Source organism: Gracilinanus agilis, chromosome 3, assembly GCF_016433145.1.
Source record: "Gracilinanus agilis isolate LMUSP501 chromosome 3, AgileGrace, whole genome shotgun sequence".
NCBI lineage: Eukaryota > Metazoa > Chordata > Mammalia > Didelphimorphia > Didelphidae > Gracilinanus > Gracilinanus agilis.
This window is the reverse complement of record NC_058132.1, coordinates 345,539,553-345,556,844: the sequence shown is the minus strand read 5'-3', so window position 1 is coordinate 345,556,844 and position 17,292 is coordinate 345,539,553. Positions and strand designations below refer to the sequence as shown.

Here is a 17,292-nt window from a genome sequence, read left to right as displayed (position 1 = left end):
ACTAACACGTATACATCGTGTTAGTATATATAGTATAGCTACACTGAAAAAAATTGCCAAATGCACATAGATCATACACAAACTTGACCCTACATATACATAGAGCTTTACATTTAGTTAGTTCTTGTTAGGAAGAAAATATATCCTCCTATCTTACTCATTATCATCCATCTTAAAAGCACTCCTAAACAAAAACACTTCTCTGATATGTGTTGGTATCTTTGTGAAAGATACAACTCCTTTTCCCATCTTCTCTCCCAAAAGTAGGGTTGGGTAATCTAAACCATCATATCCTGTTGTTTTCAAGTTTTGTGTTCACTTCAAGGGAGCAATTGCTGTCACTGCACCTTTTCAAGCAAGAGCAGCATTACCACTAGATTAATGTCAATATTCAAAGATGGGCCAGTTCTTTCCTGACTGGATAGGATTTAGAGTATTAAATGAGTGAAATAATTTAGATGAACACTGACACAGGGGGTTAAACCTTGGATCTGAAGCTATCCAGTCCATGGTATATTTGTACCTGAGATATGGTACCAAAATGTTGACTTTCCCCAAGTCCCATTTTTATTTACTCAGGGTCATGTTATTTGCTATCCAGGCAATCAATGCCTTGGCTATATATTTAGGATGACAATAATAAAAATAAAAACAGCAAGTGAATTGGTGACTCCATCCATTTATTTTAAGACAAGTGTGAATTCATAATGCTGATGTTATGCTTTATGCAGAAAGAAGTAGACTAGCAAGGTCATTTTAACTTAATTTACACAAACTTTAAATAAAACATCTATATATGTACTTATACAAAAATATCTTCAAGGTTATCTCTCTTTAACAATTTCTCCCCTCACTCTTGATCTAGTCAACCAATTTAAAACTTCTGATTTTAGACATTAGATAGATGATTTTTATTATCTCAGAATATGAATACTTGCCCAGACCTCCTAAATATGATCATCGAGTTTTCATATGTGTATTTTGATAGAAGAAATTTTCTAAGCAAGCTAGCATCAGCATTGCATTTTCACTTACTCTCTAGTGCATGGCATTTTACTTAAAATGTTAGGTGTTATGTTGTTTATTGATTGTGAAATGTTTAGGAAATGTGTAACATTATGTGTATTTTTGTTAGAGTTTTTATTCATTTAAATATTATTATTATTCAAAGATATAAATATAGCACTATTTTCATTTCACCCAAGACATAACCTAGATTTAAAAAAAGAATATCTTCTAAATAAATAAAGAACTAAAAAATGCAAATCTTGGGTTAAGAAGTTTATCTTTGGGTCTAGAGCTATAATATTGAGGACTTCCTGAATATTATGAACCTAACAGAATATTATTAATTTTGAAAAAAAGATTATAAAGTCATTAAAAATAACTTCTAACCCAATGAAATAACATCTCATTATTATTATGGTACAAGGCAACTTATTCCATTTTTAGATAACTATAGTTGCTATAAAATCCCTTGTGAAATCTGTATTCCTTTAACTTCTACCCCTTGGTCCTAGTTTGTCCTTCTACAGAAGAAAAAAAACAAACCTTAAATTTCTCTTCTTTATGACAGCATGTCTTTGAATATGGCCATCATGCCCTTACCTAACTCTTTTAGGTTATAATCAGGTCTAGTTCTTCAAACATTTCTTAATAGAACATTATTTCAGACCACTCACTATCCTGGTTGCCTTTCATTAGATAGCTCCCTTAAAATTTGGCACCTAGAACTGAAGATAACTCTTCAGAACTGGTCTTACTAGTGTAGAAAACATTAAGATTATCATATCCTCTTGAACTGGAGACCATACTTAATGAACTCTAATACTATATTACATTAGCTTCTTTAGTGGCTATCATAACATCAAATTTAATTGAACTTACAGTAAAAAAAAACCCAAAAACTTCCCAGATCTTTTCTTATGAATTGCTACCAAGCAAGGTCTCTTCCACTTTTTACTCACACAGATGATTTTTCTGAATTTAAATACAAGACTATGTATTTATTATAGGTTGTTTTGCATGTATGAGTTATATTTCAGGAATAGGTTAAACTGGGAAAATGCATTATTAACTTATTCAAGTCACTTAATACAGAGAATCAACAATTTTCTAGATGATTCCCTGGTGACCTAAAAGAATCACTACAACTGAAATAATCAAAATACTTAACATGCTCCTAGGATGTAGTTGGTGTACCATAAAACTAAACATGTACCTGACTCCCTCACAGAATAGCAAACACATTCTTTGACCTCCTTCTCTTTCTCCATTTCATATTCTTTGGTCAATCTAAGCTTTACATCAAGCAAATATACTTAATGAATTCAAGGCACATTTCTATTTGGTATAAAAATCAAAAGAAACACCAGCCTATAGGAATTAGAACATTTGGTTATAAGTATTTCTGAAAGGAGAAGGGAATATGAAGAGATTAGAGACAATTTGGGGGAATTGAAATATGTGTCAGGTTCACATAATTTCACATAACTCCAGCCGTAGGAGGAGACTTAAAAAAACATGGAGGCAAGAGATCTTATACTCTACATAAACTCTAGAAGGGCTGGTGAGAATCACTTTTTGACCCTCATATCAGATAATTAGATTGAAGAAATAGCAAATAATAACTATTCATTAATAATTTTGACTCTTGAGGCTAACCCACAGCCATTATTTTTATTAAAAATGAGAAAAGTCTCTGTGCTTTTGGAAGAGAATTATTTATTTAACTTAGTTGCGGGTAACCATTAATAGAAAAAATAATGTACTAATACTTCTGAATCACAGACTTAACTCAATTAAATTACACACTTTATTCAATTAAAGTACACCTCTGTAATTTGTCCAAATGGAAGTTTCAGTGATACTTGCTAAAAATTTCAGAAAGTTTCTGTCTACTAAATATCTTTTATCAGCCTTTATTATATTTCCAGATGGCAAGCTGAATATATCTTGATATTTTTTAGCAGCATATGTATTTTTTTTAAACTGTTACCTTTTGTCTTAGAATCAATACTGTGTATTGGTTCTAAGGCAGAAGAGTGGTAAGGGCTTGACAATGGGGGTCAAGCAACAAGCCCAGGGTCACATAGCTAGGAAGTGTCTGAGGCCAGATTTGAACCAAGGACTTCCCATCTCTGGGCCTGGCTCTCAACCCACTGAGCCACCCAGCTACTCCCATATATAAATTTTTAATGAAAATTGAGCAATTCCTTTGAAAGAGCCTAGGAAAATAAATTTCCCTCTTTGGTCCTTAGTGTTTTCATCTGGAAAACCAGATGTTCTCAAAGATCACTTCTAACTCTAAAGTTAGCTCAGCTGCTAGAGGCCCCAGAAGGATGCCTTCTAATGTTACAGTTTTTATCTTTTCATAGTTTATTGAAATGAATAGTATTTCTTGAACTTAAGAGATTGATCTTTTATGGAATATAGTTTCCTGGAAGGATGAAAAGTCTAAGTTTACAAAATTACCTTGAGTGGTGAAATTGAAGAGTGCAGGTGTATCTCGCCCATTTGGTAATTTGACATTTGGGTCCCGTAATTCATCAAAAAAAGAATGTGCACAAGCTTCCAGGGGTGTCAATCGGGCAGTCGGGGTATATTCCAGCAGACGGCTACATAATGCAATTGCCTCAGGTGGAGTTCGGGGTCGGAAGACCTATGTGACAAAAAAGATAGACTGATTAGTTTTTCATTATAACAGCTAAGCAATTAACCCTCTGAGTAATAAGTTAAGAACTCCCACTAGTTACACAAACATAATTGCATTTGGATAGGGAGCCTTCTAAAATTTAAAGGGTTAACTGCACATGGTTCACCACACTGGGGTGAAGATGAACTGGTCAGTGAAAGACTATATGAGGAAACTCAGAGAAACCACTGAAAGAAGTTAAAATGTCTAAAAATGCTGATGATACAGTAGAGCAATCAGTCATGCATACAGAAATGATATATATGTAGATGGGTCAAAAGTTGAGGTTCATAGATAGAGGCAAAATGAAGGAAAATTCAGGATGATGAAAATTAAAAGTTCTCGACTTTTTGTGATAGTGGGCAGAAGGATGTCTCTTTTGGATGATTTTGAGCAGAATAACCGTAGATATGGACAGTACTGTTCAAGTTTGGCAGTCAGTGTCTTAGAGAAAACAGAAAGTTGTTTATCCCAAGCCTGAAAAATGTTAATGATTTTGTCTTTCCTATTTAAAAATCAATATTATCTGGAGAAAAATTTTGGAAATTTAGTTAGATTTTGAGAAAACTATTATATGATTTTCTTAAACAGTTTTTACCCATGGTCATTTATACAGATCATCTTTCTTTGAATAAGTTTCCTCTATGCCCAGTGTGGGGAGGACTTTTTTCCCTCTCTATTTAGGGTCACTAACACACACAAAAGTGTACTGAGGGCCAAATTTCCAATTCAGTAAGTACAAAAGACACTATACTTCAGTTTTCTATCTTTACCAATTAAGGGGGAGATGCAGATTGGGGAGAAAGAAAAAGTAGAGGAACACAAAGAGGAAAGATAGAATGGAGGACAGGAAGAGAGACACTGATGGAGAGAAAGGGTATAAAAGTAGATTAATAGAGAAAGAGAGACAAAAATACAGTAACTAACAATGATTGATACTCATTGAAGTCACACAATGGAGGAGTAAGAGTAAGAAGAGATGGAGTGAGGAAGGGATATAGAGAAGGTTAGAGGGAAGAGAAAAGAGAGAGGGACGGAGAGAAAGAAAAAAGAATAAAGACAGATATAGTAAGACAAAGAGAGAGACAAAAACACAGAGACAGACACTCAAAGGGAGATGAACACAGAAGGAAAAAAACACCTATGGAAGGAGACAAGGTAAGAAGAAGCTAGGAGATACTAAACAGGTATCGGAGTACTCAGAATTTCAAGAAATAATTTGGAATAGTCCTTTGTACATGATTGGAAAACAACTTTTCTGCTTTTATTTTCAAATATCAAAATACATATTTGAAATAAAGGTATGTCTATCCATGAAATTCTAAAAAAAGTTTTATAATTAAAGGCATGGTTTTGTGGTCAGAGCGCTAGACGTAGAGTCAGGAAGACCTGAGTTTGAAACCTGCCTCAAACACTTACTAGCTGTGTGACCCTGGGCAAGTTGCTTAACCTTTCTCTGCCTCATTTTCCTCATCTGTGAAATGGGAATAATAATAGCACCTAACACAAGATCAAGTGAGAATAATGTTTGTAAAGTGTTTTGTCAACCTTAAAGCACTACATAATGCAGTTTATCATTATTACTACTTATAAAGGAATTACTTAGGTTTAAAGAATTCATTTTTAGAACTTTGAGTCTTGAATAATTTATTAGCTATGCTTGAAAGTCCTTTTCATAAGAAAAGTTTTCAGATCGCCATATTTTTCTTGGAAAGAGAGAGGGCTTAGAGCCACCTATTCCACAGTATTTTAGAGTTACAATTTGAAACCAGCATTTATTTCATGTTTTGAGCCCAAGCCTCTTTTTTCTTATGCCCATTTCTGCACCACTCCTATCCCTCAGGTACAAAATAATAACAAATTCTGATTTTTTGGCTTAGTTGGGTCCAAATGGGAGGTAGGGAGTAACATAAAGTTATAACCTAAAAAACTTGACAGGAACAGCCTGAGCACTTCCACAGCTTTTCAATGGTTATTTTCAAACCCAGAAATCTCTTCTGAATAGGGTGGTCATAGGAAGGACACATGGAGCAAAAGTTCTTTAGGTACTACAGATATGACCAGAACATCACCTCTTGGCCCTTGTCCCTAACAACTGCTAAAATAAGTCATTGTTTAGAAGCTTCCCACCTCTGTTCTTTATCACCTAATTTCTCCCTCAGTATCACATGAAAGACAAAGTTGAACAGTTGTCTTTAATGCTCCTCCCTGAGGACAATTTCCATTTACTTGACAGTATATGGAATTACGTTGCCAGCATTTTTCAATAAACATGAGCTAATCCAAAATGCTTTTGCACCAATATGGGAGCACATAAGCCACTCAGCATCACCAAAAATAGAAATAAATACCTCCTGCTAACATTCAAGTGCAGGGTAGCTGGGCAGTAAGTACATTTTAAATGGAGAAATTTCATGTTAACATCAACGAAGATTATCTGTCAAAACCAACAATAAATCAGTATTGTAATTTCTCTCTTAAAAATAGAACCCCCAAACCAAAAACCACTTTGGTGCCTTGTTGGCTAAAAGTACCCATCCATGTTGGTACTAAGACATTGTATATTAGCCCATTTTGTCATGGAATCCTGACTCATGGAGTCAAAGAGTTAAAACAACAAAGAATAATATTCATTCTGATAACAAACGTTAAGCCAGACTTAACCTAGAATTACAAAGTTATCCACTGTTACTTTAAACCCTTTGAGTGACCCATGATGAGAAAAGCTTTGGTTGGCACTCTGTGGATAAACTTTAACCTGAAGATTATGTGGGGGTCATTTGTGTTGGGTCAAACCCAATGCCTCCAGAGTTCGGATTTCTGACCACAATACTGGGTGTAGTAGCAAGTGACTTCCAAGTTACAGCCCAAACAGGAACATTGCTCTTCTGGTTGTTACCTTTGTGTCTAAAGAAAAGGAGACCGACAGAACTACTAAAATTTGGTTTTACCAAAGGAGTTTCTGTCTGCTGCTTCCTCATTTTCCATACTTCCTTAAACTATTTAACCTCCAGTACCACAAATAATCAACGACATAGTTTTTGGAATAAAGGAAATTTAAAGGGAAAAAACCCCACTCTAATTGTTAAGCCTCTCTGGAACTATAATGAATTGTTGAGATCGATGATGATGACAAGATAAAACATACCTAAACAAAACCCTTGCTATAGTGATTTAAAAGCTGAATCACAGATACCTAGGTATTAGTTTTTATGCTATAATATTTCAAGAATGAAATATTCATTTATCTACAGCATGAATCTCTAGCCTTTCAAAATTCCTTTCCCCAAGTTTTACAGGCCAGCCCTAATAATTTGAAAAAAAAAATTAAATACATACCCGAACTCCTGAGGTGAAATGTCCTGTTCCTGACGAGTCCTAAAGATGATAATGCAGTGAAATAATCCAAACAGGGGGAGTCAATCCAAAAGAGAATAGTCCAGCAAGGAAAAATATATCCAATGTTATAAGAAATCCATGGTGTGGGGGACATAGAAAATGTTTATACAGTTATAAACTTTAAACATCAGTCTCCATAGTAGCAAGTCCAAGTTTTGAAAATTATTTCGCCACAGTGTATGTAAAAAAATTGATTGCGCAATGGTGAGGCATAGTAAAGAAACATCATAATTTTATTTTATGTTCCAATGCCAGTGCATTTATTAAAAAAATACAAAACCAAAAAAAGTTAAAATCAAAATGAAATCTAGAAGTAAAGGGGTAATCAAGTTCCCAAAGTAAAGTATTTGGCAGTCCTCTTGTCCCGGATTCATTGTCCATAGACATGGGGGGAATGGGGGAGGGCCAGATTAGCCTGCTTTAAACTATGTACATATTTTGTTTTTCTCCACAAATGTGTCCAAAAGACACAGTATAAAAAATTCTAAATTAGTGTTCAGAAGAAAATAAAAATATTTGGTCTGTTTTACTATTTGAGTTTTCAAGCCAGATAGTTTATAAATTTGTGTGAGCTAAGAACGGATCAGGCCACCGCGGATTATTCTCCATTTTGGATTGACTTCCCCTCTAATGGATGTTTATTTTGCTGACGTTCTTTCTCATCTCTTTAGGACTCTTCATGAAATTGACATATCACCTTGGGAGTGCGGGTATGGACTTAATTTTTCTATTGTGGGCTTTTCCCCCTCATACCCTTGCACCCATTACTAAAGAAAAGAAAAACTTAAGAACATTCTTTCCTTTTGGAATAACTCACTAAAAAAATCCTAAGCCTTTTAGCACTACCAATTCAACACAGTTCCACCTAAAATTCTGCCCAATTCACCCACCAAAAGCTAAACAAAAAGATATACAATAAACAGTAATACTAAGGGACAGTCACAGTTATGGGTGACAAGCACAGTAATGTACACCAACACCTAGTACAACTGAGCAAAAAAAAGTGACAGAGGTAGTGGTGTCGGTTATAAAGCATAAGAATAAAAGATGGTACAACTCACCAGTAGCTGTGAACTCCCTTGACTAAGGTAGAATAATTTAACATTCTTTTAGGATAGTTTCTAGTGGGGGAATTAAATATTTTTAATAAAAATAAATAATCCGCGGATTACTTTTAGTCTGCAGACTAAAATTTAGTATACGGATTAAAATCCGGCCCATCAGAATAAAAATCTCTAAATCTAAAACACATCCAGGTGGACAAAACATGAAATCAAACCAAAAGAACTGAGTGCACAAAGTAAGACTCAACTGGGCAGACTAACATTTAGTGCGCAGACTAAATATGGCCAGCCAAATGTGTAGCAAGGCCATGAAAATTCCAAAACACCCCTGCAAAAAACAAAAGCAAAAATAAATAAGTAAAATAAATTAAAAAGGCCAAAAAGAAAATAAGAAAAAAAGGAAAAAACCAAAACAAAACAAAACACTGACATGAACTTTTAAAGTGATCCAAATACTACCTCACCTGTGCAGCAACTCATTTTCACAAGATAAAATAAACAGTCTCTCACAATACTGGTCCACAGTAGAACTAGCAGCACATCAAATTCTAGTTTTCAAAAATTAAGTATCTTTGGTGTTGAACAAATGCAAATAAGTCCTAATATAGGAAATTATTCAAGGTACATTTGCATTTGGATAACTAGAAATTAAGTGTAATTTAAATCTAAATATTCCAGAATAGCCTTTGACCATCAAGTTTAAGCCTGGAGAAAATTTTTATGACTGAATTAAAAATTCTTTATAAAAGAGCCTTTTAGAAAACAATCATATAAACCATTTCAAGTCCTAGTTAAAGTAGCTTCCTGCCAGCATCAGATCTAATTCTATTATATTAAGAAGCCTAGTGATCAATGTAAATTTTCCCATTTTCCATTGATGTAACCAGTGACAATTAATCTAAATAGAACACAAAGCCAGTTCTGCTGCCTGTTCCAAACAGTTCCTCCTCACTAGTTGATACTGACATAAATATGAAATACTGCCACAGATCTCTAATTATAGACCAAATACATGCAATACAGTTCAAAATAACTGACAAAACCACATGCTCGAGGATGCAAACTTAGCCATTACCAAAGAGGAGACCTATTGTAAATAAGCCTTTGTTGTCAAGCTACTACACAAAATTAGTTACAATTAAAAAACACACAATGAGATGTCACATTAAACACAGCACCAGAAGATTGACTTTCACTTATTTGCTCAACTTTATACTGTTAGTTGATTAGAAGAAAGGCTTCAATCTTCCTAAGTCTTAAAAGGCAGAAACAGTATATAGTATTCAAAGGGGATAAAAAAAACAAACAAACCTAGTAAATGTCTTTTAATTTTAAGCATTCTAATTTAGTTTAACTTGATTCTTTGGCACCTTTTGTTGAGGAAGGTTTTTGGTGTTTGACATAACCTTTATATACAGTGATCAAATGAAGGGCTGGGTAAAAAGGGTCCATTATATCACTACAAAGTGATCTGCTATCATGTAAATACGTTTCAAGCATTACCAGACGCTATAGTTCCAGTTAAATAATATGCAAATGAGCATCATCATGCTTTTGGCTCAGTTAGAATGCAACATTTGAAATTAGTCCCAAACAGGGTTGATTAGATCAATGAAATAGATTAAATTAGATAAGATTTATTTAAAAGATACAGTTTTATAACTTTTATTTTGCCAAACTATTAGGATTCAAGTTTTAAAATTATAAATTTATTTCAGTAAACTGTTTCCATTCATTCAGGTCACAGTGGTAAAAACTTTTAAAAAATAAATGAAGGTGACAGGTGGATAGAGAACTAGAGATGTGAGGACTTGGGTTCAAAACTTGGCCTCAGATACTTCCTAGTTGTGTGATCCCCAGAAAGCCACTTAACCCCAATTGCCTAGCCCTTATCACTCTATTGCTTTGGAATCAATACTTAGTGTTGATTCTAAGATAGTAGGTAAGGGTTAAAAAAATAAGCAAAAAGTTTTGGAATATAATTATGTATAAAGAGTACAAATATCCTAAAAGTAAGCTTTAAAAAAATGAACAAAAATAAAACCAATGGAAATGCATATCAGCCAGGGGAGGGGGGAGGTCGGGGGGTGAAGGGGAAAGTGGGAGCATGAATCATGTAACCATGTTAACTTTTCTAAAATATAAATATTAATAAATGTTTAAAAAAATGAACAAAAAGAAAGATTTGATGAAAAAGAAAAAAATGACCAAATCAAAGCTCTCTAAAATAGCCATTTCTTTGTAGACTGATAAGATTTATCTCTTGATAATCTTATTTGGAAATATAAAATGAGTTGAAAAGAAAATGTAATTGTTTTCTTGGGCTCTAAGAAATTAATTTAGATTTGAATCAATTTCTCACCAATGAAAAAGATTCTATCCTAAACTGATGAAATCTTGCAGGCTCAATTTCAAAGTTTTTACAGATACCAAGTATTCAAAGTTTTTACAGATACCAAGTATTATTAGCCTAGCTTTTATTGAAAGAATAGAATTTGGACATTAAGACTATTAATTTATCTGAGAACATTACAGTTAATATTCAAGAATTTTACAAAATTTGCATTTGCGAAAAAGTGTGAAACACGGTATTGTTTAATTTAAAAATAAGCCTCAATAAGTCAAACTAAAGTTGTTTAATAGAATACGATCAGCATTTAAAAATAAATTTTAGAATCTAATCCAAAGAAAAATAGCAGTATAAAAATTTCATGCTTCTTGAAAGTAGGGACTATCATTTGCCTTTACATCAATCATAATACATAGCAGAATACCTTGGGAATCATGTATATTTAAATATTTACTGAATGAATTAACTAAAAAAAAAAAGTAAACGTTCTTCCTTAATATTAAAGTTAAGTTTAAATCCACACATATGAGGAATAATTTACTAAAAGAATCCAAATCCAATAAAATGGCAAAATCATATTGTCTAATGATATCTAAAGAGCTTACTCATTATTTCTTTAAACTATAGTAATGTTTTATTTCCCTACTATGATGTAGGTGGGAAACATTCCATAACTGAATTTTTCAGATAACTGAAGCCTATTTCCTTATAAGCACTAAAACATGGAAGCCTTCTTGAAAGGTATAGGATATAGCTTGTCTTTTTAAAGGAATACATTGCATAAAATTTGCCCTTTTCTGGATCACTCAGGTTCATTATTTTACCTCATTTGGTCCATGATATCCAAGTGGTTCTAATCATGAGGTCATTCTGCATCATGTCTGTGCTCAACCTCTTTATACACATCACTGCAAATTTAGAGTCACAATCTAATCAATACTGTCATTATTATAAGGAAAGGACCTGTCAATCTACTTCCCTATTGCTCCATTCATTATTCTTGTAATTATTTATTTCCGCTTGGAATACTAAGACTGATACTAACCTTCTACATGAAACCTTGCCTAATCTCCCCAGTTGCTAGTGGCCTACTTCCCGAAACTACCTTGTATTCATTCATCTTCGAATACATTCTGTATATTATCGATACACACAAATACATTCTGCCTACATCATTAAAATGTGTGCTTCTTGAGGTCAGGGAATGCTAAATTTTAAGGCTGACATACAGTAAATGTATAATAAATGCTTGTTGACTGATCTTAGATCCAAGGAATAGATTTTCAAAAAATATAGAAACTTTCTATATTCAAAGAGAAATATCAGGATCCAGGGAAATATAATCAAATCAAGCCAATGAAAAGTACCTTGCAGAAAAGTATAGCTATTTGTCGCCTTTCCCATTTTAAAAAAAGATATAATCAACATTACTGTAAGAGTAAAAGCAGAACAATTATTTGGAATTACAAAACATGAGATGAAGTTTATCATCAGACAATCATTTAACACATTTACAGAGTTTTCACAGTGAATCAAGGAAAAGCATTTATTAAATTCTTAATATGTGCCAAGCACCATGCTAATGACCAGGAATATGGACACAAAAAGTGACAAACTCTGTTCTAAAGGAGCTGACATTCTCCCCCCCCCCCCCCAAACCCTTATCTTCTGTCTTAGAATCGATATATTGGTTCCAAGGCAGAAGCACAGTAATGGTTAGGCCAGTGATGGTGAACTTCGGCACAGTTGCTGAAGATGGCATGCAGAGCTCTCTATGGGCACTTGGTCACCCTCCTCACGTTGAGTCTGTTACTAGAAAGGCAGAGGGACTCAGGCAGGAGCTGCTCCCTTTCCCTTCTCTCACATCCTTCGACCTTCTGTCCATTAGCCAATAGGAACATACAGTGGGTAAGGTGGGCAGCTCACACGTAGCAAAGAACTCAGGCTGCTCCCCTCCCCCTCTATACACATACTGATGCCATTCCTCACTCTCCCCATCTCTTTGCCCAGCAGCCCAATGGGAGTTTTTCCTCCCATCCCAATGTGGGGTAAGGGAAAGGGGGCAAGTCATTCATTTTGTGGGGGAGGACACCCAGCACTCCATTTCTAAAAAGTTCACCATCATTGGGGTAGGGAATTGGGGTTAAGTGACTTACCTAGGGTCAAATTTTAATTCAGAACCTCCCATCCCCAGGGCCAACATTCTATCCACTGAGTCACCCTAGAAGCTGATATTTTAATGAGGAAAACAGCACTTAAAAGGTAGTAATATGCCCTTTCTAAGAGGCAACAGTAATGTTATTTTATTATCTTTATCAGAGGAATGGAGGAGTGAGAGTGTGAAGAGGCAGAGTTACTTTAAGGGGTTCCAATAATCTTTTAAGACTTAAGACTTTTGTGGGGCAGCTGGGTGGCTTGGTAGATAGAAAGTGAGGTCTGGAAATGGGAGATCCTAAATTCAAAATCTGGATTCTGATACTTCCTAGCTGTGTGACTCTGTCTTTACTACCCTTTTGCCTTAGAATCGCTATATCTGTGGTGGCAAACCTATTGCACACGGGCCAGAGGGGGTACTCAGAGCCCTCTCTGTGAGCATGCATGCCATCACCCTAGCACAGAGTTCACCAGAGTTCATTACTAGAAAGCAAGACAGATGTGGGGCCGGGTTGCTCCCCTCCTATCTCCATGTGCAACTGAGGACATTCCTCACATCACCCGCCCTTTTAAAAGGTTTGCCATCACTGCAAAATTCTAATTGATTCTCTGCACTACATATGCAAGGTAAGGATTTAAAGTAAAAAAAGAGACTTAAGACTTTTGGAATACCCTGTATATGCATCTGGGAGGTGGGGAATGACTCATCTTTCCTTATTAAAATGAAACATTTGTTAATGAACTATTTCTAGTGACCAAAGTCATCTTTGCTCACTCAACTGTACGTGCATCAGAAATAAAGCAGGCAAAGCAGTTAAAGATTATTCCTAAAATCATTAGTAACAGATTATTTGGTTAAAGTTGTTACTGTCTTCATAAAGCTTTCCTCATTCTCCATTCCAAATACCAAAATTTCCTGCTTAACTAAGTTGCTCAATGACCAGAAAATTGCTGAGGCAAATATTAAGGAATTAATTTCCTGCTATTGTAATCTTAGTGATAACTAAGAGAAAATATTCATTATTTATATGTGCCCACAGACAGACAGACACAAATATACACAAACACACATATTTAGCTTGGACTTAGACTGAGCAGAAGTTAAGGGTTTTGCTCCTTGGATAGATAACTAGAACTATTGTTCTAGTTAACTAGAAATTCAAGTTCATAATACATATAAGTATAAATAAAAAACAACCCTTATCTTTTGCCTTAGAACTGATACAAAATATTAGTTCCAAGGCAGAAGAGTGGTAAGGGTTAGGCAATAGGAGTTAAGTGACTTGCCCAGGGTCTAACAGTTAAGAAGTGTCTAAGGATAGATTTGAAGCTAGGCCCTCCCATCTCCAGGCCTTGGCACTCTATCCATCATGCTACATAGCTGCTGCTGACAACAGGATTCTTTATAGCTGAAACTGTCATCATATAATGTGGTTACTGAATGAGAAACTGAATTTACTGAATAGATATGGATGATCAATCAATCAATTAACCTGCATTTACTACGTACTTCCTATTTTTCTGACTGGGGATGCAATGGAAGGCAAACACAATCCCTGCCCTCAAGGAGCTCACATTCTAATGAGGAAGACACATAAATAACTAGGTAAATAGAAGGTATTTATAGAGAAGATGGATGGTAATCTTACAGAAGGAACTAGAAACTGAGGAACTAGGAGAGATATTTTGCAAAAGGTAGAATCTGAGAGAGGAAGCTAAGAGGCAGAGGCGAGGAAGTTCTAAGTGTAGAAAATAGCCAACAAAAGCAGGAAGAGAGGGGATGAATAGTAAGTAAGTTAGTGGAGTTGAAGATACTGTGTGAAGGGAAGTAAAAGAAGATTAGAGAGGGAGAATGGGACCAGATTAGGAAGAGCTTTAAATGCCAACCTTAAGACTTTTGGAATACCCTATATATGCAATAGGGAGACTCTGGAGTTTATGGAATAGGGAAATGACACCATCAGACCCATGCTTTCAGAAACTGACTTTGTTAACTTATTGAGTCCATTAAAATTTAAGTTGCTTTAGGAACATCACTTTGGCAGCTGACTGATTCCATTAACATTTGTTACATAATTTTGACCAGACTTCACTACAACAGGGCAATCCTTTTTCATCATCCTAATCCATTCACTGTGCCTCTCAGGACAATGATTATTTCAAACCTTTTCATCTCTCTTCAGCCTCCCACCACTTTTCTTTATCTAGGGTATGCCTGCTAAACTGGGGTATATCCTCCATGGCTCTGTTCTGGATAATCTTTCTTTTCTACAAATGATTTCACTTGGTGGCCTCATCAGCGTCCAAGAGTTAATCATTTCTACACAGATGATTCCCAGAGTTATATATGTAGCCCTAGTCTCTGATTCTGGCATCATCAACTGTCTTTTGGATAGTGAACTCAAAATATCCAAAACAGAACTTAACCTTCCAACCCTTCCCCCTTTCCCAATGTTGCTTTTAGTGAAGAAGATACCATAATCCTCGTAATCATCCAGGTTTAAAAGCTAGGACTAATCCTTGACTTCTTACCCATATACCGAATATTCAACCCACATAGCCATATCTTGTCATTTCTGCCTTTAACAACATTGCTCATGCAAGGCCTCTTCTATCCAGTCACAAAACTACCATCACCTCCTACCTGGCATACAGCCTTGTAATTGGTCTCTCTGTCTCAAATGTCTCCCCATTCTAATACCTCTTTGACATCACTGTCAAAATGATTTTTTATCTCATTCTTTCAGCCCATGGTTCAAAGACTCTATGGGTTCTCTGTTAAAAAAGAAATAAGCATTAAAGTTCCTACTGTGTGTCAGAGGGTGCTAAGTCAGCCCTTCAACAACCCTGAGAGGTAGGTGCTATTCCTCAGGGTCAAATGCAAGGAATAAATAAACACCTTTTGTTGGCATTAATTTATCTATTTGTTTGTCTTGGGGGCCCTTACCTTCTGTCTTAGAATCAATACTGTCTATTGGTTCCAAGGGAGAAGAGTGGTAAGGGCTAGGCAATGGGGGTCAAGTGACTTGCCCAGGGTCACACAGCTAGGAAGTGTCTGAGGCCACATTTGAACCCAGAGCCTCCCATCTTTGGGCCTGGCTCTCAATTCACTGAGCCACCCAACTGTCCCCTTTTGTTGGTATTTAAAGTTCTTCACCACTTGGCCCCTTCTTCTCTCTCTTTTCAGTCTTCTTACATTTTCTTCTCTTCATTCACTCATAATCCCTTGCTATTTGTTTCTTGTACGTAACATTCCATCTCCTGATTCTTTGTTTTTGAATCAGCTGAACTCCATGCTGGGAATGCCTGCTCTACTTATCTCTGTCTTCCTTCAATGCTCAGTTCAAATTCTGTCTTTTGCATAATGCCTTTCCTATGCCACTACGAACTAATAACTCCTTTAAATTCTCTTCTGTTCTCCTTTTTCTCTTTTATGATAATGACAAAAAACAGCCAAACAGCTATATCTGAGATATTATGTATGTTAGGTTACAGAGCTATAGATAAAATATAAAATAGACTCTGGCCTCAAGGAATTTATATTCCGTGGAGGTTGAAAGGAAGGAAGGAAATAAGTATTTATTAGGAATCTACCAAGTATCAGGCACTAAGCTAAGGTCTTTACAAATAACTCATTTAATCTTCACAACAACCCTAGGAAGTAGGCAGTATTCTTATTTCTATTTTACAGTGTAGGAAACTGAAGAAGACAGAAATAACTTGTTCAGGGCTACACAGCTAGGACATATATAATGCCAAATTTGAACTTGGGTCTTCTTGACTTTAGGCCCAGAGCACGTAATCACCTAGTTGCCTCTAAGGGAGATAAAATATATGCATTATAAAGTATAGAACAAGAAATATTGAAGAAAACAGACTACTAACAACTTGTGTATATGAATGTCTCTGTTTGCCTCAGCTTCCTCATCTATAAAATGGGGATGACAATAATAGCACCTACCTTCCAGGGTTGTTGTGAGGATCAAATGAGATAGTCATTGTAAAGTGTTTTGCATAGTGTCTGGCACATAGTGCTATATAAATGTTAACTTTACAATTATTGATGATGTGTGTGTGTGAGAGAGAGAAGAGAAGAGAAGAGAAGAGAAGAGAAGAGAAGAGAAGAGAAGAGAAGAGAAGAGAAGACATAAAAAGAGAGAGCAGAGAGAGTTAAGAGAGATCAGAGAAGTCTTCATATAGGAAGTAGCACTTGAGCTGAACCTCTGAGACAGTGATAAGAAAGGAGTGAAGAATGAAGATATAAAAGCAAAAAATACTGAGTACAAAGGATAGCCAGAAGTCCAGTTCATCTAGCAAGGCTAGAAAATTTAAGTGAGAGAGATGGCGTAGGGTCTTAAATGTTAGACTAAAAAGTACTTTATCCTTTAAGCAATGGAGAGCCACTGAAAGTTTCACAAAGGGGTATAGTCAACCCAAAGTCGTAGGAAGGTCATTTTAGCAGCTGTGTGAAGGGTAGGTTAGAAAGCAAAGAGACCAGAGGAAAGACACAGTGGCCAAAGACCTAGACTTGGAGTCAGGATGATATGAATTCAAGTCTGGCTTCAGATACTAGTTGTATTAACACTGGACAAATCAGCTTTCTTTTTCAGTTTGGTAAGGATAATATGAGA

The 17,292-nt window shown here is 35.5% G+C and overlaps 1 protein-coding gene across 3 annotated transcripts in view; it reads right to left on the bottom strand.

Moving 5' to 3' along the window:
- The window catches only part of GSK3B (glycogen synthase kinase 3 beta), a 246,289-nt gene that overhangs the window by 41,087 nt on the left and 187,910 nt on the right, over nucleotides 1-17,292 (bottom strand). For 2 of the 3 annotated variants that reach the window (XM_044670079.1, XM_044670078.1), the window contains exon 9: nucleotides 3,475-3,661. In XM_044670079.1, coding sequence (XP_044526014.1) covers nucleotides 3,475-3,661 — 187 coding nt within the window. Of the gene's footprint in view, nucleotides 1-3,474; nucleotides 3,662-7,033; nucleotides 7,073-17,292 lie in introns of all 3 variants that reach the window. The other variant, XM_044670080.1, reaches the window with a different exon arrangement.